This window comes from Electrophorus electricus, chromosome 13 (assembly GCF_041902795.1).
Source record: "Electrophorus electricus isolate QZ-2024a chromosome 13, ASM4190279v1, whole genome shotgun sequence".
NCBI classification, from domain to species: domain Eukaryota; kingdom Metazoa; phylum Chordata; class Actinopteri; order Gymnotiformes; family Gymnotidae; genus Electrophorus; species Electrophorus electricus.
This window is the reverse complement of record NC_137509.1, coordinates 12,786,844-12,812,010: the sequence shown is the minus strand read 5'-3', so window position 1 is coordinate 12,812,010 and position 25,167 is coordinate 12,786,844. Positions and strand designations below refer to the sequence as shown.

At 43.0% G+C, this 25,167-nt stretch overlaps 3 protein-coding genes across 15 annotated transcripts in view; all 3 read left to right on the top strand.

Moving 5' to 3' along the window:
* Positions 1 to 12,047, top strand: part of LOC113577336 (ADAMTS-like protein 1) — an 85,873-nt gene extending 73,826 nt beyond the window's left edge. For 3 of the 11 annotated variants that reach the window (XM_081694726.1, XM_081694723.1, XM_081694727.1), the window contains 12 exons: positions 1,648 to 1,674; positions 2,098 to 2,227; positions 3,838 to 4,048; positions 4,364 to 4,543; positions 5,089 to 5,242; positions 5,748 to 6,765; positions 6,902 to 7,029; positions 8,164 to 8,263; positions 8,968 to 9,154; positions 9,552 to 9,661; positions 9,881 to 10,107; positions 10,404 to 12,047. In XM_081694726.1, coding sequence (XP_081550852.1) covers positions 1,648 to 1,674; positions 2,098 to 2,227; positions 3,838 to 4,048; positions 4,364 to 4,543; positions 5,089 to 5,242; positions 5,748 to 6,765; positions 6,902 to 7,029; positions 8,164 to 8,263; positions 8,968 to 9,154; positions 9,552 to 9,661; positions 9,881 to 10,107; positions 10,404 to 10,510 — 2,579 coding nt within the window. In that variant the 3' untranslated portion in view covers positions 10,511 to 12,047. Of the gene's footprint in view, positions 1 to 1,647; positions 1,675 to 2,097; positions 2,228 to 3,837; positions 4,049 to 4,363; positions 4,544 to 5,088; positions 5,243 to 5,747; positions 6,766 to 6,901; positions 7,030 to 7,671; positions 8,127 to 8,163; positions 8,264 to 8,967; positions 9,155 to 9,551; positions 9,662 to 9,880; positions 10,108 to 10,403 lie in introns of those variants that run through there. The other 8 variants (XM_081694728.1, XM_081694725.1, XM_081694724.1 and 5 more) reach the window with 7 other exon arrangements.
* Positions 12,048 to 12,197: 150 nt separating this feature from the next.
* Positions 12,198 to 16,635, top strand: LOC113577348 (NACHT, LRR and PYD domains-containing protein 12-like). The gene is made up of 6 exons (XM_027009943.3): positions 12,198 to 12,688; positions 12,875 to 14,573; positions 14,701 to 14,784; positions 14,882 to 14,965; positions 15,164 to 15,241; positions 15,474 to 16,635. Exons 1-6 carry the CDS (start codon positions 12,385 to 12,387, stop codon positions 15,799 to 15,801), a joined length of 2,577 nt encoding a protein of 858 aa, XP_026865744.2. The 5' UTR covers positions 12,198 to 12,384; the 3' UTR covers positions 15,802 to 16,635.
* A 1,384-nt stretch (positions 16,636 to 18,019) lies between these two features.
* larp7 (La ribonucleoprotein 7, transcriptional regulator) lies at positions 18,020 to 23,387 on the top strand. Of its 3 annotated transcripts, none has more exons than XM_027009900.3 (12): positions 18,020 to 18,330; positions 18,967 to 19,067; positions 19,150 to 19,233; positions 19,315 to 19,479; positions 19,949 to 20,054; positions 20,497 to 20,802; positions 21,120 to 21,273; positions 21,756 to 21,859; positions 22,022 to 22,128; positions 22,246 to 22,405; positions 22,653 to 22,744; positions 22,841 to 23,387. In XM_027009900.3, exons 2-12 carry the CDS (start codon positions 18,987 to 18,989, stop codon positions 22,913 to 22,915), a joined length of 1,434 nt encoding a protein of 477 aa, XP_026865701.2. In that variant the 5' UTR covers positions 18,020 to 18,330; positions 18,967 to 18,986; the 3' UTR covers positions 22,916 to 23,387. The 3 variants fall into 3 exon arrangements, with proteins under 3 accessions (XP_026865701.2, XP_026865700.2, XP_081551346.1); XM_027009899.3 differs by having other exon boundaries at positions 18,020 to 18,719; XM_081695220.1 differs by lacking the exons at positions 22,022 to 22,128; positions 22,246 to 22,405 and having other exon boundaries at positions 18,020 to 18,719.
* Positions 23,388 to 25,167: the final 1,780 nt, after the last annotated feature.

Below are 25,167 nucleotides of genomic sequence, written 5' to 3'. Positions count from 1 at the left end.
GATTGACGCTGACATCGCTGACAACTTCAGAACTTTATGGGTTATTGGACTGGGGCTTTTGCAGTGGTCCGGAAAGTTCTAAAAGCTAGTGTGTCTGGTATTTGGATTAGTTTGTGCAGGATTTTGCTTGTTTTGACGTTAATTTGGCCCAATGGATGTAATCAGGGAGTGTTTAGATTAGGACTCAATGAATCATTTTATGTGTTCTGCTAATGATGCTTCGTCACTGTGTGTGTCTCTGTGTCTGCGTGTACGTGTGCGCAGGCGTACGTGCATGCACGTGCGTGTGTGCACATGCAGGTGCGTGCACATCTGTGTGGGTGTGTGTACCTTTGTGCCAGCACATTTGCACTAATATACTCACTCATGCATGCACATGCAGGTGCGTGCACATCTGTGTGGGTGTGTGTACCTTTGTGCCAGCACATTTGCACTAATATACTCACTCAGTGTGCTGTCCAAGCTTCGCCATGGCACAGACTCCTCCACATCTGTAGCTGCGCATACAGCAGCCCGGCGCTCGAGAAGACGAGGCGCCCTGTGCTTCATCTTCCTCCTTTGACACACAGAGATATATCCCTGCTGTCCTGGGCGCCGTAAACGTCGGGCTTTTCCTGCCCTGTCTCCATATCGTTCTTAACATCCTCACCATTTAAATTTATGACCACCTCCCTTAATAATGGCCTCTTTCTCTTCTCTCTCTCCACCCCATTTCCACCTTCTTATCTCTGTAATGTGCTTATCAAGAAGCCCTGGTTTATTTTGGCATTGCTCAAAGTTTCTGTAGGTTCCGTCACGGCAGTCGACGGTAGAATTTTGCAGCTCTCATCATGTGGGACAACAGTACCATCAATGGCTGTTCTTGTTGGTTGTTGTTGCAGCATGGCCTATTATGAGTGATGCACAGTGACATATTACATGAAGTAGCTGAAAGGACAAATCACCTCATTTGGAATTATGATTTTTTTTTTGTATATGTATTTATTTTTTCATGGTGCCTCAAAGGCATGGGCATGTGAGTGATCCTTTATCAGATTTCACTCTCTTTCTCTCTGATGGTTTGTGCTATGACTCACCCAACTCATAAAACTTTACAGTAGCTGGGCTACACCGCACAAAATGTGCGGCACGATGTTGAACTCCTGTGTTGGCTTTGTGGTTAGCATGTTTGCCTCTCAGTGCTAGGGCCTTGGGTTCGAGTCCCTATCTGCGTGGAGTTTCTATGTTCTCCCTGTGTCTGTGTGGGTTTCCTCCAGGATCTCTGGTTTCCTCCCACCTTCCAAAAACATGGAGGTTATGTGTATTGCATAATCTAAATTGTCCTGTATGAATATGATGTGTCTGTCCTAGTCTTAACCTCATGCAGTTCCCCAGGGGACTAGGGTGTTTGTTAAAGCTGATTTCTGTCTGTGAAGCATCCTTTAGTATAAATGTAACTAATAATAATAATAATCAAAACTGACATGCAATTGAGTCAATGCTTATTAAAGACCCACATCAAGAGACAGATGACACAAACATGAACTGGTGACTTCAGTGCTTCTTTTAAATCATGGCAGAGCAACAAAACTATGCTTGTCCTAAGTCTTCATCTGTTTGTAGTTCCTTCCTCTGTAACATCTATATTTCCATTTCTTATGGCAAAAGCTTGTGGCACTCTGAGACCCTGCTCAAGTAAGTCACCTTCCTCTACTATTGAAGTTGTAAAGTTGGCCATCGTGCTTTTTCCAGACATGGGCCAGTGATGTTTTTACATAAATTTGTCAGTTGTGTTGATGACTTGCATGTATCACCAGACTTTGTTTGAGAAAAGAGCATCCAGTCTACCTTGCCTTCTTGCTTAGAAATTTGCTGTCAAACAGGTTCAGGTAGCATTTTTTGCAGAGAGCTGTTCTGTTATGAATCTCAAAAGTCATATGCAAATTAGGCCAAAATGCTTCGACCCCACATATCCCGCCAAAGGTAAAACACACCGGCACGAGGAAGCGTGTTACCGCTGCGCTATTTGCCGCTAATGTCACGTTAAATCGGGCGTTCGGTTTTATGAACACGGCCCACAGCCTCGTGCTTGATGTGGTTTCACAACTTGTTCCTCAGGGATGAAGGAGGCAGTGGTGATCTGTCTGAACAAGCAAACCAGAGAGGCCGCAGACGAACGTGAATGTGTGAGCGCCCGACGACCTCCCCAGCTCATACAGGCCTGCCACACCAGGCCCTGTCCACCCCGGTAAGGAGCCACAGCAGCTAGAACGTGTAAACATTTGAGTTGGAAAGACATTTGATCCACCTTATATAATCTGATATGACTCATAATCTGTAGTTTGGCAGTCTCAGATATGCCTTTGCGCATTTTTAAAGAGGTCTCTTTCACTGATCTTCACCTTTTGATTGTATCCAATTTTTAAAAATGTATAGATTATGGCTAAGGTCAATTACAGAGGACGATGGTGCTATTATTTAGTTACGGATATAAAATGTATCTGCAAAAAAAAGAGAGAAATACACATCCATGTTCTTTGTTTGCAAAGATTTGCAAATATAAGAATCTTGTGCTTATAATTTGATAAGAATGTCGGTGCCTCTGGGAGTCGACTGTCATGCTAAGTCTGTGGAAACGAATGGAGCTCCCCTCCAAAGCCAGGAAATGAATGCCGCACACCCATGCTGGGGCAGTGCTGTTTGGGACAGACACTTCCAGCATTGGGTTTCAGCACGCTAGAAGGGCTGTGGTGTAGTAGCCACGACTGCTCGTCCTCGGCACGGCCCTGGGCTGCGCACAGAGGAGAGCCGTTTCTGGTTCAGAGGCTCATCTGTTAAACACGTTTCCTGCATCCACCACTCAATCAAGCATCACATGCTGAGCTTCCAAGTGGCAGGTTAAGAGGATGAAATGAGCGAGGAGAGAAAGAGTGAGAGAGAGCTCTCGAGTACTATGAGAGTATATGTTTAAGACCAAATGTTTAAGACCAAAAAAAAAAGAAAAAAGTTGGCGAACCATAAATAACATAATGAGATGCTATTTTTTTTAAAGCAATGAATTACTGTCTCATGTATTTTGCAGTTGTTGTGAGAAAAGATATATTATGGCAATAAACTTCCCAGTGTTAAAATATCCAAACCATTCGCAGAATGTAAAGTAGCAATTGCAGTGGCCTGTGGCTGGAAAATCTAACCAAGCCCCCCCCAATCCCATACCCTAATGTGCTGGTGTTCCACACCTCAAGCCACACACATAAAAACCCAGAGGCATTTTGCCTTTCTGTGGCCTGTTTTTCCAAGTGTTACGTTTGTTTTCAAGCACAACAAACATTGTGTTCTGCTTGTTTCCTTTGGCCAGTGCTCGTCCTCCGCTGCGCCCCAGTGGCCTTTCCGTTCTTGAGTTGCTTTTCTTGTAAAGGAAAATCTGCAGCTTTCTCCTCCAGCCTGAACTGTCATATCACTGGGGGAGTCCTCGATCGGCTGCTACGCAGCAGGGGTCTCCGGCAGGGGGCCGGGGTCACCCGCTGGTGGTCCTAAAGGGTAGGAGGTGCTAGCGTGCTCCAGCGCGGGGTAAGAAGGTGGCTGCAAGGTCAGAGGCACCAGCGGGACCGTAATATCTACGATGCTGTGAGCATTTGGCTATTTGATCATGTCCCAGGGAACCTCATTCCCATGTTTTCATGAACTGCGGCGGTGCTCTCTCGATGTTTTTCCGCATCCCCCCCCCGTGAACGTATATTCACTTCCATTTCAAACCAACTCAATAATTGCTTACTAGCCTAATTGCTTACTAGCCTAACCCCAATCTAATGAGCCGAGTCTTTTCGCCACTGAAGCCCTGTGTCCGTGTCTCTCCAGGTGGGTGGCGGCGGCGTGGAGCTTTTGCTCAGCGACGTGTGGGGTCGGCCTCCAGACGCGCGCCGTAAGCTGCGTCCCGAAAGGAAGAGCGCACGGCAACCGCACCGAGAGCATCAAAGACGAGGAGTGCGAGCAGCCCAAGCCTCCCTCTGTCCAGGCCTGTAACCGCTTTGACTGCCCACCCACGTGGGATGTCCAGGAGTGGACTCAGGTATGACGTCGGACGGACGCCGATTTTGTAGACCCCCAAAGATTCAAGATGCGCATTTCCATCCGCTGTTTCATTCCGAGCTTTAAAAAAAATGTCCAAGATCAAAAATCACCATATAGTATGCACAAAATCCTTATATTCTTAGCATCCATATCAGTTTATCTAAAATAAGTTGCATATGCTTATTTGAACAAAGCCCACACGATCCTTTACCAATATAAAGCAACGTTCAACCTTAGAATTATCCCTTCCCTCTTGGGTCTTAGCCTTGGGAGCCGACGCAATATGAGCTCAGTTTGCTTCGTCTCCGCACAGTGCTCGCAAACTTGCGGAGGAGGGAGTCAGAAGAGGGAGGTGACCTGCAAGCAGCGAATGGCAGACGGAAGTGTGCTGGAGTTGCCTGAAACCTTCTGTCCATCTCCAGGCTTGCCCGCAGAGCAGGCCTGTGGCCAGATAGACTGCCCTGCCCACTGGATCTTCGCCAACTGGACTCAGGTCAGGCATATGTGTTTCTCTTGTAGGTTGGCTGAGCTTGAGTTTCTGGTTTCTACTCATGCTTTTTGGGCAGTTACAGGAAACATGCTGTTTTATTGTGTTTTGTGTACTGTCACATTTAAACACTTGTCTAAATGGCTATTAAATAATTTTATCCATATTTTGAATATCCTCACTGGCTTAAGTGAGGTATAGTAATATTAGTGCATAGGTATGTCCAAGCATGACCCTCTACTTCCTTGGTTTGGTTTTCCATCACAGTTGAGTAATAGAGCCATTTTTAAGTGTTATGTCAGGGCAATAATGCAGTTTGTATAGGCGGATGTACCGGTGTCTGCAGCGTCATTCGCCACGTTGGCTGATGTATGCGAACTCGCCATTGTTCATCAGAGTTGAGGAATGCTCTCGACGTTTGGTGAACAAGTGCACAGTTCATGGTGGGGTTAGCAAAATGGCTCCTGGCCACTGTAATGCTAACCATAGCCACGTTACCGAATACAGTCGCCTGCATAGCGAATGAGGACGGCTATCTGTTGCTTGTCCAGTGCTCAGCAACCTGTGGAGAAGGGACCCAGAGGCTGTTAGTGGTGTGCAGGAGGCAGGAGCCAAGTGGGCAGTACCGGACTGTGCTCCCTGAGGCCTGCGCATCCATCCCAAAGCCCTCCACTGCTCGATCATGTTCCACCGGACCCTGCGAGAGTAAGAGATCCTTGGCCCGATGCCAGCTACTTTTTCAGACCACAGAACTCCGCATGTGTTATGTGCATTCCAGCCTGACTGTGATGAATCCTTGCAGGCTGAGGTTAAGACACACGTAGCATTCTCCAACACCCTATTGTCTTATAACATTTCTTTATGTCCTAAATTGTTTATAGTGTCATCCAGATTACAAGGCAAATAAATATGCTCTTCATTAGCTTTTTTGAAGTAAGGGAGTATGTGGCAGGAGATGAGACAGAGCACTGAAGGAGCAGTCTGAGGACAGTCTAAAAGGTTGAGACCAGAAATGAAGTCGTAGCACTGCAGAACCAAATGGATTTTGCCAGAGGAGTGAAAGACCTCCACTGGTCTCCCAGCTCCAAGTTTAAACAGTACTTTTGACATTTTCACTCCACCTTTTAGTTATGCTCGGTGGGGGTGGATCAGTGCATCAGCAGATGATCTCTTGGCTCTCACTAACAGAACATGTCGCTCTTCTTTGCAGAGACTTTCAAGCCAGCAGTTGCCAAACCAAAACCTACCATCTTGGCTCAGCAGAAGGTCTATATTCAGTGGAGGAAAGGTCCAAAATTACACTTAGTGGTGGGTGGATATGCCTACTTACTCCCGTGGACATCTGTAGTGCTCCGCTGCCCGACCCGCCACTTTCATAAGGGCCACGTCCGCTGGCTAAAGGACGGAAAACCGTTGACACTCCCGCCTCATGTTTCTATATCTCACATGGGTTACGTCAAGATTCAGCAGGTCCGTGCCTCAGATGTGGGAATGTACACTTGTATCGCTGAGCAGACACAGGAGAGTTTTGTTCTGAAGCTTATTGGCAACAAGCAGAAGGTGTCGGTGTCAGAAACTGACCTGTGGGTCACAGACGACGTTAAAAGTTCCCCAAAGACCTTCCAGATGTCATCCACACCTGAGGAAAAAGCTAAAGAGGTGCTCTCTCTTAACCGCTATGACACCATCGTGCAGCACTTGCTTGACCTGAAGGATTTGCTCTTGCTGCATTTTGCTGAGAAAAATGGGTCCCTTCAGGAGGAGGACACAAGTTTGGAATCTCAGGCCCCACAGGTGCTGGTGGCAGATATGCCAAAGCTCGATGAGATCACCAGTAATTTGTCTGGCAGCCTCCAGGAGCTCCAGACGCATGAGCTTCTCATGCAACTCTTAGGGGATCCATCTAAGAATACTGGGGAGAACAATGAATCCACATTGGAACCCCATGAGAGACCAGAATTGTCAGCGCAGGGTTACATTTCTCAAGAGACTGATTTACTGGCATCCCATTCCACCAGACAATGGAGAGGGCATTTCCGAAGCCCAGTCATTACACAGAAACCTTCAAGAAGCCACACATTAACTCATAAAATAGTAGCCCATGTTGGTGGCGTTGTTGTGGTCCCAAGACAAGTCACTAGGCTGGAGCTTAAATGCCAAGCACAGGGCAACCCACAACCAACGATCATTTGGACGAAGGAGGGGATGGAGTTGACAAACCACAGCAGGTAGGAGTGGACCTTCTGTACTACTGGGCCACCGAGTCAGCGCTAAGACGCGGCTGGCTGGTGAAAGCATTGCGTGACACTCTAATGGATTGTGAGCGTGTTGCTTTCAGTAGTCGTGTGTTCTGTGTTGTGGCAGAGTAGGCCTGATGCCAGATGGCTCCCTGCATATTGAGGCCCCGAGGGAAACAGACTCTGGATTCTACACATGCAGAGCCACAAATCGTGTGGGCTCCACCTCGCTGTCATCTCGAGTGCAAATAACAGGTAAAACATATCCCGCACCGCAGAGCTGTCAGCACTCGGTGCCATTTGGCCTAGGCATTTCTAGGTATGAGGACTCCTTTAAAAGGGTCTCTTTGAGATCTGCCTTTTCAATGTAGGGTCTGCTGGCTATTTGTGAGCTTTAGTTCACACTTAGTTGGCAATCCTAATTCAATGGGATGTGAAAAGGGCAAGCTTTTTTTTTTTGCAGCCAGTAAATCACATGCTCTGGAGTAAAACACAAGAGCGCATTTAGAGTTATGCGTTTATTACATTTCCCATGTGATTAAAGACATTTTGTGGTGTAAATGATGATATCTCTCAGGAAGATCTTAGACATACAAGGATGACCCTCAAATCTCCTCATCTGACTCGCACAGACACATAGCTCTGCATGCTTTAAACAACCTTCTCACTGTGTAGCTGCTAATGCAGAATATACGGTGACCCTGAGGGGGAGGTTGCTGAATTCCTGTCTGTAATACCCGCTGGGATTCGTACAAAACAGTGCTGGATGCCTGCGACATGTAGCAGAGGCTAGCCATGAGCCGCGGTGACTTGATGATTAGATGTGGTCCTCGTAGATGCAGGGCAAAGGGCCTTTCCTGACACGCTGGACTCTCTTCCTCATCCATCAACAATTAGAAAATCCAGACGCTATTTCAAAGCAGGTTAGTGGGAGTGCCCCTGCTCACGTAATCAGAATGGAGATGATAAGAAGGTCTGAAGTGCTGAAAAGTATCCAAACCACCTCACTGCATCCTTGTGAGTCATGTCTTACTTTCTTGCACGTTGAATAAGGCTGAGGAGATAAAGTGTTTGGAAGACGGTGTCTGGTGTGGTTCTATTTATTTTCATTATTTATGGTTCATGGGGATACCGTGTGAGTGATTTCTCTGCTGGAACACAGTTGAGACACAGGATGTTGTCACTTTTATAGATTTGTATAGAACTACCTCATAAGATTTTATTAAGTAAGGATTGTCCTCACTGTCCTTAGGTACTGTGCCTAATTCTGTTTTTGATCTTAGGAGGCCTTAGGTAATTTTTTTCAAGTTGTGCTTGTAAGCTTGACTGCAGCAATTGAATTTGTCTACTTTAGTAAGGGGGTGTTTTCTTGTTTGTTTGTCTTCACAGAAAATGGCTGTGTAACTGGTTCTGGCGAGAGTAACAGCTCTTTCTGCTCAGACAATGTGCAGTCATTCAACTCCTGCCATGGACATCACTGCCACCAAAGGTACAGCAAGGGTACTACAAGGTGTTTTTGGTTTTGCTGAATTACCCCTGTTACTTTTAAATAAAAATTCTCCTTTGATATTTACCAATGATTTGTCAAGTGGATCTTTGTATTGAACATTGGTGCTTTTTGGGAAATATAACAATGTAATCATTTGATAGCAACAGTATGTTAAGAACAGGAAAAAAAAGGGAAAAAAAAAGGTGTGGGTGGTTACAAACTATTGCCTTTAGATTGTTAAGCTATAGATTGATAAACCCGTTTAGTTAATGAATGGTGTTCATTAAGTTAATGAAAATGTTCACTTAATGAAAATGGTCTTCAGCATGGCTTGAATGGTGAAGTAGATATTGTGTTTCCTTTCTTGAAGCAAGAGAGCTGACAAGGACTAAATTAAGAGAGTAGTGAATTGTAGAAAGATGAAGCTGATGGAAGTTTTACTGGGCTTTCCTTTGCTCAGTCCTGTGATGAACTTCCTCTCTAATTTGGCCAGTCATTACCTCAAAGGCAATAACCAAAAAAAAATCACCTCCCATTCATCCTTGACATATGAGCTTCTGCTTTCACCTGAAAGTAAAATTCCAAGTAGTCACCATGCATGCATTCCATTCCTAATGCATGTTAGTAACGCCCACACTTGTCTCAACTTTCGGTCTTTAACTGCTGTCTACTGCTATCTCCTGCATTTTTACATTCGGAATCAGGTGGCAGGTATCTTCCTGGTCCGCCTGCTCTGTGAGTTGTGGTGGTGGGCTACAGAGTCGCAGTGTGACCTGTCTAGGGCTTGCAGGAGGAGTGAGGACCTGTACGGCAGCTGGTAGGAGACCTGCAGAAAACAGGTTGTGTAACTCCCAACCCTGCTTTGGATGGACAACAGTGTCATGGGGCCCTGTGAGTAATGCATGATGCCTAGCAATGGTTGTGTGGGATACCATGAGTAAGAAGCATAAGTTCTGCTGTTGAGCAACCAAGTACTTGGAGACTTGCCTGCTATTATCATATACAGAATATACTAAATAAATAGGATTTCACATGGTTTAGGTCTGTATAATATATATATATATGTGTGTGTGTGTGTGTGTGTGTGTGTGTGTGTGTGTGTGTGTGTGTGTGTGTGTGTGTGTAGCTTCATGAGAACGTTCCTGAAAGATGGAGAGCTGGCTATGTTGTCACAGATTATCTATACACAGATTTGATCAGTAGCACTCAACAGATACAAAATCATTGGCATTGGCTATATATTCAACAATGTTATGATTTTTACGACATCAATAATGCATTTTCTCAGTGTCATGGGAAATGTGTCGGACCACGACAGGCTCTGCAGCATAGACATGTGTTCTGCCAAGACAAGAACAACACAAGAGTGGCCAATCAACTGTGCAGCAGTCAGCCCAGGCAAGTTAAGCGCATGAAGCATATGCTTCGGTTATACATATCCTTATTTAATATGTGTCCTTTATCGTACTCAGCAAATAACTTGCCTTGAGTCTTCTTCATACTCTCTGTACATTCGTCTAAGTTCAGGCGTGAGGCCGACGAATAGTGGCTGAATCCCTTACTGACCATATTGGATTCACCAGGTGTGAAATACCGGTTTTTGCTCGTCTCTTTCAGACCCTCCTCCTACCGCAACTGCACTACACAGGCCTGTGCTCTGCAGTGGCGCGTTGGGCCATGGACTCAGTGCACAGCCACCTGTGGTCGTCATGGTTTCCAGTCGCGCCATGTTACATGTGTGCATCACCGCAGTGGGAAATTGGCCCGGGAGTTGCAGTGCGCCTGGAGGCGTCGGCCCGCTAGCTGGCAACGCTGCAACATCCTGTCCTGTGGGAAAGGTACAGGTAGAAGCGACAAGCCAGTCCTTAAATCACACAGTGCATTTAGAGCCTCAGATGTTCAGAGCAGCAATGAAACAGGCAGCGGTACAGCATTTTTGAAAACCATGGTGTATTTGCCAATACACTGAGATGTTGCATAGCTATACCTGTCCTTAATACATAAGGCTTATTAATCTACAAATTGTTTTAGTGTTTCAAATTGTTTTAATCATATCGCAATCTGTATTTCAATTACATTTTTTAAATGTGCTTTATAAATAGTAATTGTTATTATTTTTACACTGACACTGTGTTTACAGGTGAGTGTCAGGACAGTACACGGTACTGTGAGAAGGTCCGCCAACTGCAGCTGTGCCCTCTACCCCAGTTTAAAGCACGCTGCTGTCGATCCTGCAAGGGCACCTGAGTCTCATACAGGAGCAGAGACTAAAGCAGAGCCAGAACACCACCTCCATGCCCGGCACACAACCCAGCGGAGGCTATAGGGTCAGAGGGATTCAAGGATGTCTGAAATTGGCAGTGATTCAGATCCATTGATTAGTCCCATTAAAAACACATGGGGACTAGACTGGATGCAAATTGTTAGTAATTGACTTTGACTTCAGTGAAGGCTTTGATGTAAGTGTTTGTGTGTGTGTGTGTGTGTGTGTGTGTATATATATATATATATATAATTTTTTTTCTCCCCTTTTCTTTGTGCATTGACCGCCTTTCTGATGGTCCATAGAGATGATAGATATGTTGAAATTCACTGGATTGCACATCCTAGACTCAGTCGTCCGTAAATCTAAAGTGGCCTCTGGGCACAAAGGAATATCTGCAGGGGTTCAGTGGAGGTTTAGGATTTCTTGTAATTGTGTTTAACAAAAAAAAAAAAGGTTCTCTTAATGTCAGCAAAATTGTTTATTTCATTGGGTAACTAAAGGAGTTTGCTAGTTCCTTTCCTTTCCAACCAACCAGTGAAAATGTATTGGCGTACACAGCATGCCAGTTAAACATATACCCCCTGCTGAATGAAATTTAAATGGGAGTAGAAATCCAAAAATTTTAATAACTAATTTAAAGCTGCACTAATGTTTATGCTGTGCTACTTTTAAAAAATCTTAAATCAGTGGAGAGGTTTATAATTATCAGATTTGGATTCTTATTAATGAAGAAATTAACCCCATTGCCCAGTATTAAAAATGAGAATTCAGTAGTGAATGGGAACCCCAACAGCTTTGCACTCATGATTTCCAGGTCCATGTTCAAATGTGGCTTGATTTTTCTTATTGTTATTATTGTTTGCTTTTATTTCTGTCACTCTTTTATAGATTGTTGTAATTATCAGTATGTCATTTTGTTGGCTAAGACTTAACCACTTATCAATATAGTATGGTTCTACCTAGTACCCTCTTCCCTGAATAGGTATTGCTGTTGGGTAAAGTTTGAGGTCAAATACATATCTACGTGTAGCTAAAATTAGTTGCATACCAAAGATACATAAAAAGTGCTTTAGAAAAAGAAAGATTTCCTTTTCAACTCATGACACACTGCCAGAAAATATCCAGACGAAATTCAATGACTCGCAATTGTGCTATTGTTACTCTGTGTCACCTTGAAATGTTTTCTGCATATTCCCTGAAAACTAAACTTGAAAGTTTTAATGTTTAAGCAAACACTCATGTGCTGAAAATACTGCTAAAACCTTTTTGGGGAGGAGGGAGTGATTTTATTTTTTTACCTTTTTACATTGCTAGCTGTCTTTATAGAACTATTTATTACTTTGTTGATTTGTATAAGTGCAATTGGTCTGTAAATGAAAATTGTGATGTTGTTGATGCACTTTTCAGTCTATTCAATTTGTAGAAAAGTCAGTGCATGCAAGTGTCCCAGACTGTCTGGGCTAGCGCTAATGTCAAAGGTCACAGGTCACATTTGAAATAATAAAGTGGCTTACATCATTTCACTGTTGCAAATGTATTTAAATTTTATTTGGTACACCCATGTGTGTTTATTGTTTATTGTTTGGGAATAATAAACAATTCCTTAGAAGGACAAACTCTTACTTTGAAAGGGCACATTTAAAGCACAAACCAAGCTTGTAATGAACTGTCAAAACCATGCAAACAATACTACAGTGCTTGACTTCCTCATTTTAGATGTTAGCTCAGAGTTATTTGCGTAACGTGATATTCTGTAAATGCAACCAGTACAGACATGTGGGCAATAGGCGGCTTATAAATAATTGCAGCATAATTTTTTGTGTGCGCGTGTGTTTTATGGGGAAACAGTTTTCATATGGCACAAACTACAACTTCTAAATCGTGCCTGCAGACCCTGAGGAATATTCGTGTTTTTCTTGTTGACAAACTTGAGTGGCACATTGATTCAGTTGTGGACCTACTGATCACAAAAGACGTTTTCAGTAGAGATGACAGAGAAGACGTGCTATTTGAGAAGGGGCCACGTGGGAAGGTCCGCAAGGTACTGGATATACTGGATTGTAAGGGTGAAGAAGCGGCTAAAGTCTTTGTTTCTGCCTGTAGCTATCTTTGGGAGCCCAGCCTTAAAACTCTTCAACAGCCATGGGAACAGACAACAGGCAAGTGACTTAATGGCAGTTCTTACCAGTATTATCAATGTTTTGTCAGTTGTCTAAAATGAGGTGGGGGGGGGGGGGTTGCATGTTTGTTATTGTAATAATAAACAAGCAATTATGCTGAACCTGAAAACATTATCTCTTTAAGCTGGACACCTTGTAGCTATATCGTGTTTTAATGTGTTTCAGACTACCAAAAGATCATTGCAAAACATAAAGCTGCCCTGAAACGCAGGAGTGAGAGCATGCTCTACTATAACACACGCCATGGAGAGAAAATTCCTTTTTCTGAACACTATGTTAACCTTCTGATAGTCAAAGGCCACCACAGCTTAGAGATCAAAAGGCATGAGGTTTTAACCTTTGGACAGCAGCGAATTTCTCTTCAGCAAAAAGCATCAGAAAAGTTTATCAAACCTGCACAACTGTTTTCCAATGAAACTGGCATGCAGCCAAACAAAAAGATCTTGGTAACTGGGGTGGCAGGTATTGGCAAAACTGTCCTTGTTCAGAAGATTCTTTGTGATTTTAGCAATGACAAGGAGTATACATCTTTTGACTTCATCATTCACCTGACTTTCAGGGACTTAAATCTCATCAGGAGGCCAATTAGTTTTCGGGAACTGATTCTCCGTAAGAATGGACATCTTGCTAAACATCTAGACACCATCACTGAAAATGACGTTAAGCTCTTGATCATTTTGGATGGCTTCGATGAGTTCAAACACTACAGAGCCTGCGATGCGGATGTCTTTTTGACTGAGATTGATGAGGAGGGTGAGGTGCCGGAGGTCTTGTCCAGCTTAATACTGGGAGAACTCCTACCCAGAGCCTCTGTGCTGGTGACTAGCAGGCCGATGGCTGTTGGCTACATTCCTGTTGGAGCCATTGACTGCTTTGTTGTCATCACTGGATTCTCCACTACTGAGATCCATGACTTCTTCCAGCGTTTCTTCCAAGACCAGGATGTAGCTTCTAGAATGTTTGACACTGTGGCAGCAAACGAACTGATGCTCACTCTTTGCTACATACCAGCCTTCTGCCATATTGTGTGTAGGATCCTGAAAGACAGTGATTGTCTCTCCACAGCCAGCCCTAGGACAATGACAGATATTTATGTGCAGTACCTCCTGGCATTGGTCAAGTCACACATGAAGAATCGAGTTGAAACATTAAATGTCAACAGCAGAATACAGGATCAAGAACACCTGCAAAAAATCCTAATAAAGCTGGGCAGATTAGCGTATCAGAAACTAATGAAACAAGAAACTCTATTTTATAGCAATGACGATGAAATAATGAACTGTGCCATGGTAAGCACCTTCCTGGACAAGACATCTATTCAGGAGCCCGGTTGTACCGAAGACATATACTCCTTCACACACCTCACCATTCAAGAGTTCTTTGCAGCACTTTATTCTGCCATGGCAGATGTACCCTTATCAGAGACACTGGGTTCTAGTATTGAAAGCACGACGGGGAATCTGGATTTGTTTGCAAGATTCCTGTCTGGTCTCCTGTCCAAGAGGAACCAGGAATTGCTTAACAGAAATATTGGGTTTGAGATGCATGAAGATAAAATGCAGTCCTTCAGGATCAGGCTTGTGTCCGATACACAGACCTTGTGTGAGAATGGAGCTTACATTTTAACACATTTGCACTGTATTTTGGAGCAACAAGATGTTCTACTGATCCAAGAGCTCCAGCCGCAAAGTCTCCGCATTAACCTCAGTGATGTTTCTCTCTCCCTTATGGACCACAATGCTGTAAAATACTTTCTGAGTGAAATTCAGATGACTATATTTGAACTGGACCTAACTGGAACAAACACCAGCGCCAAAGCTCTGAAAGATCTAGAGCCATACCTGCTTAGGTGTGAGAATTTATGGTAAGTCTAAGTTCAAACCGGATGCACAACATTAAAGATCAGGTATGTGTGAGGTTTTGAATTGAGATTTTTCTAAATAGTACAAGTTAACAGAAGGGCGTGTTCTGGCCTATTATATTTGTCATAGGCTTGGAGAAAACAGTCTGGACATGGAAGCAGTTAAGGTTGTTGCTGGTGTGCTGGAAGCATCTGACACTTTAAAACAAATAGGGTAGGTACTTCACGCCTTTAAAGTCTTATTTATGACTTGCTGCCTACAGTATTCTATTATTCGGACGGTTTGCTTCACCGTGACCTTATACATATAGGTTAGGATGGACAGACATTGGTGACGAGGAACTTTCGGTACTCACAAAAGCCATCAAGGTCAAAAAGAAGCTAAGTGAGATATGGTGAGTGGACACGGTCACATCTAGCAACGTTCTGTCCCAAGCAAACTTCCTTTGTTATCTGCAAAGAATTCATCCATGTGTTTATATATATTTTTTTTAATGTAAAATCTTATAATGTCAAGTGTATTCATCAAATTAACCAGAGATCTGATGATGTGGGGGCCCGATACTGTGCTCTAACGCTACATTTCTGCTCAGGATGGAAGGGAACAGAATCGGTTTTGCAGGCTTGACATCATTAAGTGACCTGACACCATGTCCTCTGACGAGAGTCGTGTAAGTAATGCTATTTTAATGGCTAAAATAATATGCTTAATAATGTATTACGGAGGTGCCATTAGTAAATAAAGCAACCATAGAAATTAAAATGTAAGATGGAACCAATAGGGGGGCTTGCCCACCATAATTTCTTGTTTCATTATTGATTAGCTGAACATATCCATAAAGCACAATACCACTTATCTGCCCTTTTCACATTTATTTTGGTTATGATTTCTTTTTCCTTCAGTGCCATTTGGAACAATGTCACTGATGATGAAGCAGAGCGCCTCAACAGCCTCTACCCTGGCCAGTGCTTCGTTGTGTCCTTCACAGATGACAGTATGTGGGAGGGCTGGGCCCAGTGGGTCCTCCAGAGATGTGAGGTCAGTAGCAGCGAGAAGCTGGTGACCTTCCTGCAGAAGGTGTGCGACATCTCTCTCTGCAGTCTCGAGAGCTCCTGGGCGAGGACCTTCTTCGGGACCCTGACCCAGCTGATAAGGACTCGCATCGAGCAGTGCTTGGAGGAGGATGTGCGGCGCAAACTCGTGAAGTTTGAGGCGATCCTGAACTTGTAGATTTCACACTGATAGGATTTAGTGCCAAGCTGTTGTATTTTTACTATATACAGTATGTTAAATTAACATTGTTACAATTAATTGTTGGTAGTATTTTATTTATTTTTCCGTGATATGTTTACATTTTATGTTTTATTTTTTACATTTGCCATTATTATTCTGTGGTGAAATAAAGTAGAAAAACCTGCATAAGAAGATTTTATTGCAGCATGTCTGAACAGACAACAGAACTGATGGTTACGGAACTGATTATTACAGAGTTGCGGAGTTGAGCCCGTTTCCTCCTTATTTATCTGATTTTTGTAGTCTATGTACATATCATGCCGTTTTCTTTAACCTTGTGTATAGTATTGTAAATTCCATTTTAAATATCATAGTTGTACAGCATGCTTTGACACATCACAGCGATGTCTTAGACTTCAGAGGGATTTAATCCCTTAAAAAAGAAAGAAGCATGTAACTACTAGGGGAGGAGGTGAGTGTGTTTGAATGGTCACTGTCATTGCCATCACTGTATGTTGCATACAGCAGATGCAGCATCCTTTTATGGCTACAAATAAAGGAGATGCCCAGACAGGACAATGAATACATATTCATGAATATGAATGCTCTGTAATGTAGACCCTATGGAAGTCAATAGCAAAGCTTGTTTGGGATGTCATATGCTGTCCTCATTTGAAATTCTGCTAAAAGCTCATCTGTTTTCACTATACTGTCATTGATCCAGTGTAATGAGTCATGTGTCTGTTAGTATGGTCTTTTGTATTCAATGTGTTTATTCTATGAATGGAAATAGGCCTTGAGCGTGGGAAAGGTGCTAAATAAATAAATGATCCTGTATTCCTGTTCCATGCCATTCTGACTTCTAAAGAAATTTCACACCAAATGTGAAATGAACTAAAACAGACAGTTGCCATTCATTAAGGACAAGAGAAAAAGGCTAAGATGACAATGCTATATCTTCTTGGTAATATAGCCGTGCAATATCCCTGTAATGTAGCAATAAATCATTATTTCCAGTGATTCATCATCACATTATGAAACAGCCACTATACTCCCACGTAGTCACCACGATGCATCAGACTCTACTAAATGTGTAGGTGGTTTCAGAAGCAGTGTCACCCAAAATTTGCCAGCACATATTGGCTACGGGAATGGAGATTTGTGCCTTTGATCCACAGTGGTGACATGGGAATGTCATTCAGACTGGATAAGTGTGATTGTATGGTTACAAGGAGAGGGAATGTGGCTAGAAAAGGGGGATCATACTACCAGAAGGTAATAGAACAGACGTTGGGGGCAGCTACGAATACCATGGAATCCCACAGGCAAATGGAAATCATGAAGAGGCCACAACCAAAGCAGCTACAGCCAAATACCTACAAAGAGTGAGGCACGTCCTGAGAAGTCAGCCAAACAAGATAAATAAGATCCAGGCTATCATCACCTGCGCTCTGCCGGTCATCAGATACCCCGCTGGCATAATAAACTGGCCTAAGGAGGAGATAGAAGCCAGTGACATCAAGACAAGGAAATTCCTCACAAGGCATGGAGGGTTTCATCCCAAATCCAGAACTCTGTGACTGTACACTAAGTGGAAGGAGGGGGGCCGAGGACTAGTGATCGTCAGAGCCACTATCCAGGATGAAGCATGCGAGATCCAGGAGTACACCAGAATGACGGCTCCAAGTGATGAAGTGCTTAGTGAGAATCTCAGACAGCAGAAACCCAAGGAGTGGCTAATATGGAGAAGTCCTTCTAACGGCTGGATTGAAAGACAGCACAGTAACAAGCGCTGAACACGAGATCAGTAGAGGCTGGGCCCTACCACAGCAGGCAAGACCCCGGATGCAGGCTGTGCAAAGATGCCCCTGAGACAATCCAGCACATAACAGCAGAACACGAGATGCAGGAAGGCTGTATGTGGAACGCCATAACCAAACGCACGGCATAGGGTACAGAAACATCTGTGCTGAGTACAAGCCTAAAGTTCCAAAGTGTAAGTGGGATATATATGTGGTGGAGAATGACAGTGCTAAGATCCTGTGGGACAGCCAGATACAGACAGACAAGATGGTAACTGCTAAACAACCAGACACACGCCTGCATTTTCTTCGTGCTATTTTCCTATTTTTATACAGATTTTGTTTTCTTCTTAAAGCGTGCACATTGTTTGCAGCAGGTTGTGGGCGCGCGCGTTTGGTGTCCACGTCATCGATGTGCGCCAACGATTCCTGCACGCTTTACTGCTAGCAGTGTTTTCGTAGTTAAATCGAGTTTGTTTTAAAGCGGTTGCGCGGTCTGGAGTTTCTGTTACGCTTCAACGTCGGTATTTCTAAGTTACTGTTGGATGTGTTTTCACTCTACTGCATTTCAATAAGAACCGAAGTGTCAATGAAGCGTTTTGACAGCCGTTAGCTATTCATCCTTGCAGGCTAGACAGGTAGCTTATCCGCCGGACCACACGCCGGTTTGGTTGCAGTGCCAACTCGATCGTGTCGGTTTGATCTCAGCAAACAGGTAACACAGGTAACTGTTTAAGCCTTTTAATACACGAACGTGTCTGTTACAAGTGCAGGTCGCCACCTCTAACTAACAGCAAGCAAGGGCTGCATACTAGCCAGCCAGCTAACTTAACGTCAGACCAGGTCGTATGAAGTACTCGGTAACGTGTGTGGACTTGTGCGAGCATTAGATACAGAGTCTAGATATGATTGACAACGAGAATATGTCGACGGGAGGTGACCTATCCGCCAAGGATCCCAGCGAGCAGAAGAGCGAGAACGAGAGAAAGAAGAGGTCTAGAGTGAAACAGCTGTTGGCAGAAGTGAAGAAGCAAGTGGAGTTTTGGTTTGGGGACGTAAACCTCCAGAAGGACAGGTTTCTGAAGAAGGTCATTGCACAGTCAAGAGATGGTTGTGAGTTTCATTTGCCTCAGGGTTTGGTGTGAATGGCATGTTGAATTTTCATTCCTTAACACAAAGGATGAACTGACGTAGCTGTTTTAAACGTTATGAGGACAGGGTTCTTTCGAGTGACAGAAAATGCATGCCTTGTATTCTTTGTGGTGGACCTGTGTAGTGTCTGTTAGCACTGGTAACTGTGCTCTCCAAGTCCAGAGGAATGGAAGGCCAAATGACTGGGCAGTTTGCTCTTGCTTTGTAGATGTTGATATTTCTCTTCTGATGACATTCAATCGAATGAAAAAGTTGACCACGGATGTCAAGTTGATAGCTCGAGCGCTCAAAGACTCTGCATTGGTAGAGGTGAGGCTATTTGTATGCTGTACAAGTTATCATAGAACTTTTGTCCGGTCAACACTGATGTTCATTGTTTTGCTTTTCTTAGGTTAATCTGGAAGAAACCAAAGTAAGGCGAAGACATCCATATGAGGGATGTACAAAAAACGTAGACGACTGCACAGTATACGTCGTAAGAATCTCCCTTGCACTCCACTTCTGATCTTGTTTTAAATGTTCTGTCGTAAAGCTTTGGAATGTTTGTGTTTTCCAGGAACTTCTACCAAAAAATGTTACGCATGTTTGGATAAAACGAGTATTTAATAAATGTGGGAACGTGGTGTACATTAGCATCCCCAAGTTCAAGACTACAGGGCATACCAAGGGTTTTGCGTTTGTTGAGTTTGAGACACAAGAGGAAGCACAGAAAGCCATTGAGGTACCTGATTCTCCTTACAGTACCCTGTTTTTCATGAAAATGTCCCTATATAATGCAGATTTGGAGGACAACAGAACTGCTCACTGACATGTACAGTTAGCTTTTAGGGATGCCCCATATTCTACTGCACAACTAAAGTACCAATCAGGATGATGAAAAGCGATTTTGTATAACACCTGTTTTAATCAAGGTTTACAGAGTAGAAATAATATTAAATGAAATGGCATTAAATCATTATTTCATGGTAATAAATAATACCATTATATCCTGTGGACCAGGAGTTTTTGTACTTTTTCTCAGGAGTGGAAGACCTTGACCTTTACATGTTATATATTTGGCATTTAGTGGCAGACTTAAGTAAATTCTACTGCATGTGCGTAAGCTGGTAATGTTAAAACCCAAGTTGTTCTTACAACCGGTTTTATTAAATATGAACTGCTTTTTTAACATTATGCCTGTGTCATCCTAGATGTTGAACAACCCCCCTGAGGATGCTCCAAGGAAACCAGGCATCTTCCCAAAGACATTTGCGAGAAAGCCTATTCCTTTTCCAGTGTTCCAGGATGGCACACAAGGTACATCCCCTTAAGGATCACAGTGGGAAAACCCATTACACTTGGCACCTTGGTAAACGTCACCTTGGTGTAGCTAACACGTTTCACATTTTGAAAACATTTATTAGGATTTGAGGAACAGCTACTATATTCAAAACATTAGCTGATTGAGGTACCTGAATTTGTATTCTGTCTATATTGGGTTAATTATAAATGTCATTGTACTTTTTAGTGCAAAATGTTTATTTTCTGTAAATTGCATTTGACAAAGGTACTAAGGACTCTTGTAGACTCTTGGATGGTAATTCTCTTTGCATTTTTTTCCATTCTTTTGCTGCTTGCGCGTTTTTTTGAGGGGGAAAAAAATGTATCCAATCCCTAAATGTAAGTATTGCTATTTAAATGTAAATGGCTCTGAATCTTGGTAACACTACAGTCCAGTACTCATTCTTCCCTCCTTTAGATGAAGATGAGGATGGCAAGAAGAAGAAGAAAAAGAAGAAAAAGCCTCGTGGTGAGCCGAAGGGGAGTTCCGCTGAAGAAATGGTGACGGAGAGCGCGGCCGAGGCGACAGGTGCCGCGACGGCCGAAGAGGAGGGTCGGGAGAGAGCCCAGCAGAGCGAGGGCGGCGCAGCCGATGAGAGTTCCAGCAAGAGGGCAGAGAAGAAACGGCGCCGGTCCTGCAGCGCAGAGGGGCGCGCAGAGGGCGAGCAGGAGGAGATGCCGTCAAAAATGAGGAAGCTGGACGAGGAAGGGAGTGACCTGAACGGTAAGTCTGAGGAAGTCCGTGCTCAGCAACCCTGCGGACGGGAGGCCGTGATCGGTCGAGTGAGGCTGAGCAGTGAGAAACCTAAAATCGTCTGGCTGAGCAGAATGTGACACAGTCCTCGTGTGCCCTTTTACAGTAACTCTGGGACCTATTAATTCGATTTGGAAAGCACTAGGAGCCGGAAAAAGAAAAAAAAAATCCTACACGGCCATGCCTGGGGAAAGGAGATTGATTTTCAGATCAAATTGTATCGCAGGCTGTTTTAGTTCAGTTGGCATTAGATGTGTGCATGACTTTGATGGTGCTGTTCATCATAGAGATGATATCCGAGAACAAAGAAAGCAAGGAGGAGGATGGAAAAACGGATGAGAAGGATGACTCCTTATTGAAGGCCAAGAGGAAGAGAAAGAAGAAGCACAAGGAAAGGTTGAAAATTGAGGAAGAGGTCATTCCCCTCAGAGTCATTTCAAAGTAAGCCTTATTAAAAGACTTTCATTGGAACCTGCAAACACAACAGTGTTGCTTTCATTTACGAAATGCAATAAATCCTTGCACAACTCGGACAGCAGGGTTTTCAGCTGTACACCACAAATCTTCATGTTTTACTCTTTTGACTTGTGTTCTTTACATTAAATTGTAGAGTTTTGTTTAGCAATCTCAGTAACGTAAGACTGGGGTTTTCAATCTGTGGGGCACGCTCCACTGGGGAGATGTGGGGGTGGGGGTGGGGGGCCACGGGTTCAAAACAGATTGAAAACCCTTCAATTAAAATGTCTCTGTCTGTCTGTCTATATTCTTCCCTTTACATTCTGGTGGCAGTAAGGTAGATTTGATAGTTTTGTGTAGGTCCAGTCCATCCGTCTTGGTTTGCATGCAGTGGCTCTCCCCTTTCTGTCTTGTTTTCCATTACTCAGGTGGGATAACTTTCTGTTTCTCCTTTCCTTGGCTCTCAGGAAAGAGTGGCTGGAGCTGAAGCAGGAGTACCGGGATCTGCAGAAGATTTGTATGTCTGAATTGAAGAAGAACATATCCGGCATCAGTCAAACACATCAAGCCTGTAAGTATCCCACTGACTACTGAGAAATACTTATTTGTGGGATTTTATTTTTTTGGTCCATTAAAATGCTACTTTATTTTAGCTTAATTATTGTTGTAGTCAGGTTGGACATTAACAGTGTACTTACTGGCATTTGATTTCACCCGTTCCTCCTGTCCAAAGGGGAAAAGAGTAAACCTGAAAATGAGGCTGTTAGCCCTCAGTTTGAGAGTGGAGTTATAGTCAAAATCACCCACAGTCAACCTCTGCCATCCAGGAAGTGTGTCAAGGTACCACATCATCAGTTTGGAGGCGTTGCATTATTTTAAATGCAAATGGTGCAAATGTCCGGCGCGATTTGGATAAATCATTCTGAGGTTCCTTTCAACGGTGCTAATCTTTGGCAGGACGCGCTTTCCGAGGTGTCCACTGTGAAGTACGTGGATATCCTCAACGGCGATGCAGAGGGCTATGTCCGTTTTGAGACCCCCACGGATGCGAAAGCAGTGATTGCTGCTAATTCCGAACTGCAGAAAAAATACGACTGGAACCTGGAGATCCTGACTGGTAAGGGGGCAAAGCTAACTACTGTTGAATGCTATTCAGTCATTTTAAGACCTCCAGACCATTTTAAGACTTTCCAGCCGATCAAACAAAAGGGCAGTGTGATTTTAGCCAAAGCCCTTCAAGAAAATGCATCGCTACGCAGAGCCATGGCCCCTTGAAATGGACTATTGATTCCCCCCCCCCCCCCAAAAAAAATGTATAATATAGCAGAGATGATTTCAACTTTTTAAAAAATCTTTCTTAAAAGGTGATCACGAGCAAAGGTACTGGCAGAAGATACTGGTGGATCGACAGGCTAAGTTAAATCGGCCCAGGGACAAAAGGCGAGGCACAGAAAAGGTGACCAAACCATTAGACTGTGTATGTTCAGATTTATTCCCTGCACCTCGTTCAGTACTTAGGAAATGTAACTTTTTGGATGTTTTCTTTTTGCAGCTCATTTCTAAGGCTGATAAAATCATCATTGCTCAGGCCAAGAAGGCGATCAAGCACATCCATTTTGATGACTAGTGGTCTTGGCAACCATTTTGTTTCTTATTTTTAAGCATATTTGAAGCTTCAAAATAAAGCTTTTTTCCATTTTGTAAGTCTCTACACCATTATTTAAATGCTTTGATTTGATTTTAATGACCTTTTATTATTCCTTATCATTAATTTTTTGTTGTTTAAAAATGGTTGATGTCCAAGTTGCCTGAAACCTGTATTTTTTATTTTTTTTTTTTGGAGGGGGGGGGGGTGTGTAGCTTACTGATATTTAATATTATTGCAAAAGCCTACATTTTTAAAAATGTAGTAATTATTTTGACAATTTGTAGTATTTTTACAATGGGAGACTTTGTATATGTAGCTTAAATATGAAGTAGTGAATGTTCCATTTTCCCACAAACTGAAAGAAGATTCCTACTCATGCTTCCAAATGAAACAGGATGGTATTGAGCAGTGTTTTTCTTTCTTTTTTAAATAAATTATTTTTAATGAATAAGTTTGTTATTGCTTTGTCCACTTGCGAGTAACCCACCTGCTCTAAATTACTCTTGGAAAATTCACTATTGTTAGCAAAACAATAGTTTCTTCGACAGCTCAATGTAACTTTCATTTGCACAGTATACGACCTGGATCTTCTGTGTGTTCATCCTTTCCATTCCTGACCACTCTCATGATGTGAAAGTAAGAATCAATCAAGGAAAAAAAAAATGAGGGCATCATTTCATCTGCTGGTGCCTTCTAGGCAAAAAAAAAAAAAAAAAGCAGTAAAGGAAATAACATTTGTTTTCACACGGATGCAGCTGTTACAGCTGGGAATGCTTTTAAGTTAAATTGGGCATTTCCTAAAGTCGAAATGACACGCCCTCCTTTGGAATATTTTCTAAAGCATTTAAGTTGTGTTGCCTATGGGTTTTTGCAGTGGATCTTGCTGAATTGAAATGGCTTGAGAAATGAGGTACATGTTCTCTGATCCTGCTGTAGATCTAGCTTATGCTCAGCATGTTCACCAACTTCACAGCACTGACAACATGCTGTTGACAGCATTGACACTCTTGCTGTTTATATGTAGGATGGTTAGCAAGTTAAATGCTGTTTATATATTTAGTTATGTGCAAAATAATAGTAGTCTAACATCACTAATGTATTTACTGATTTTGGCAGAAAAGATAATATAACATGGAAAAAAATTCATGACTAGGTGTAGCCGAGTAATAGGCAACAAACAGAATCAGCAGTCATGACATGCATGCTGCTAATTGGGTGTAATTGACTCATTTATTGAAAGGGGTGTGTTTAAATCAATAGCAGTTTGGAGTTCAATTAGTGAGGTCATTCATGCTATGAAGAAACAGATGTCAATTATGGCCCTTATGGCTGCTGGTTTTAGTCCTTGCTCAGTGAGTAAAATGGGTCATTCCAGACATTGTACTGTAGGAAAAAGAACTTTGATCAAGAAGTTGATTGGAGAGGGGAAAACATAAAGAAGTGCAGAAAATAATCAGCTGCTCAGTTAAAATTATCTCAAATGCTTCATAATGGCAAACAAAACCCAAAACGTGTGGCAGGAAAAGAAATACTACCATCCGTGTAGATCATAGAACAACAAGAATGGCAAAAAAGCATCTAATGATCAGCTCCAGGGAAATCAAAGATCTTCAGTTACCTGTGAGTACTGCAACAATCAGAAGACGCTTACGTGAAGCCAAACTATTTGCAAGAAACCCTGGTAAAGTACCATTGCTGAAAAAAGACATGTTGAAAAGATTAGTTTGCCAAAGAACAGATTGATTGGCCTAAAGACGAGTGCCACAACATTCTATGGACAGATAAGAGCAAGATCGTTCATATTGGCTCTAAAGGCCAGACAGTTTGTGAGAGAACCCATAAAAAGTGAATTCAGTACGCTAAAGTACGCTGTCAAGACTGTTAAACATGGAGGTGTAAGCATAGTGGTTTGGGGATGTTTCTCATACTTTGGAGTCGGAACTGTTTATCACATACCAGGTACCATGGACCAGTTTGAATATATCAAAATACTAGAAGAGGTCATGTTGCTTTATGCTAAAGAAATGTCCTTGAAATGGATGTTTCAGCAGGACAACGACCCCAAACACACCAGCAAGCGGGCAACATCCTGGTTCCAGACTAACAAGATTGATGTTATGAAGTGGCCAGCCCAATCCCCAGACCTCAATCCAATTGAGAATTTGTGGAGTGATGTCAAAAATGCTGTTTTTGATGCAAAACCCAAGAATGCAGAAGAACTGTGGAATGTA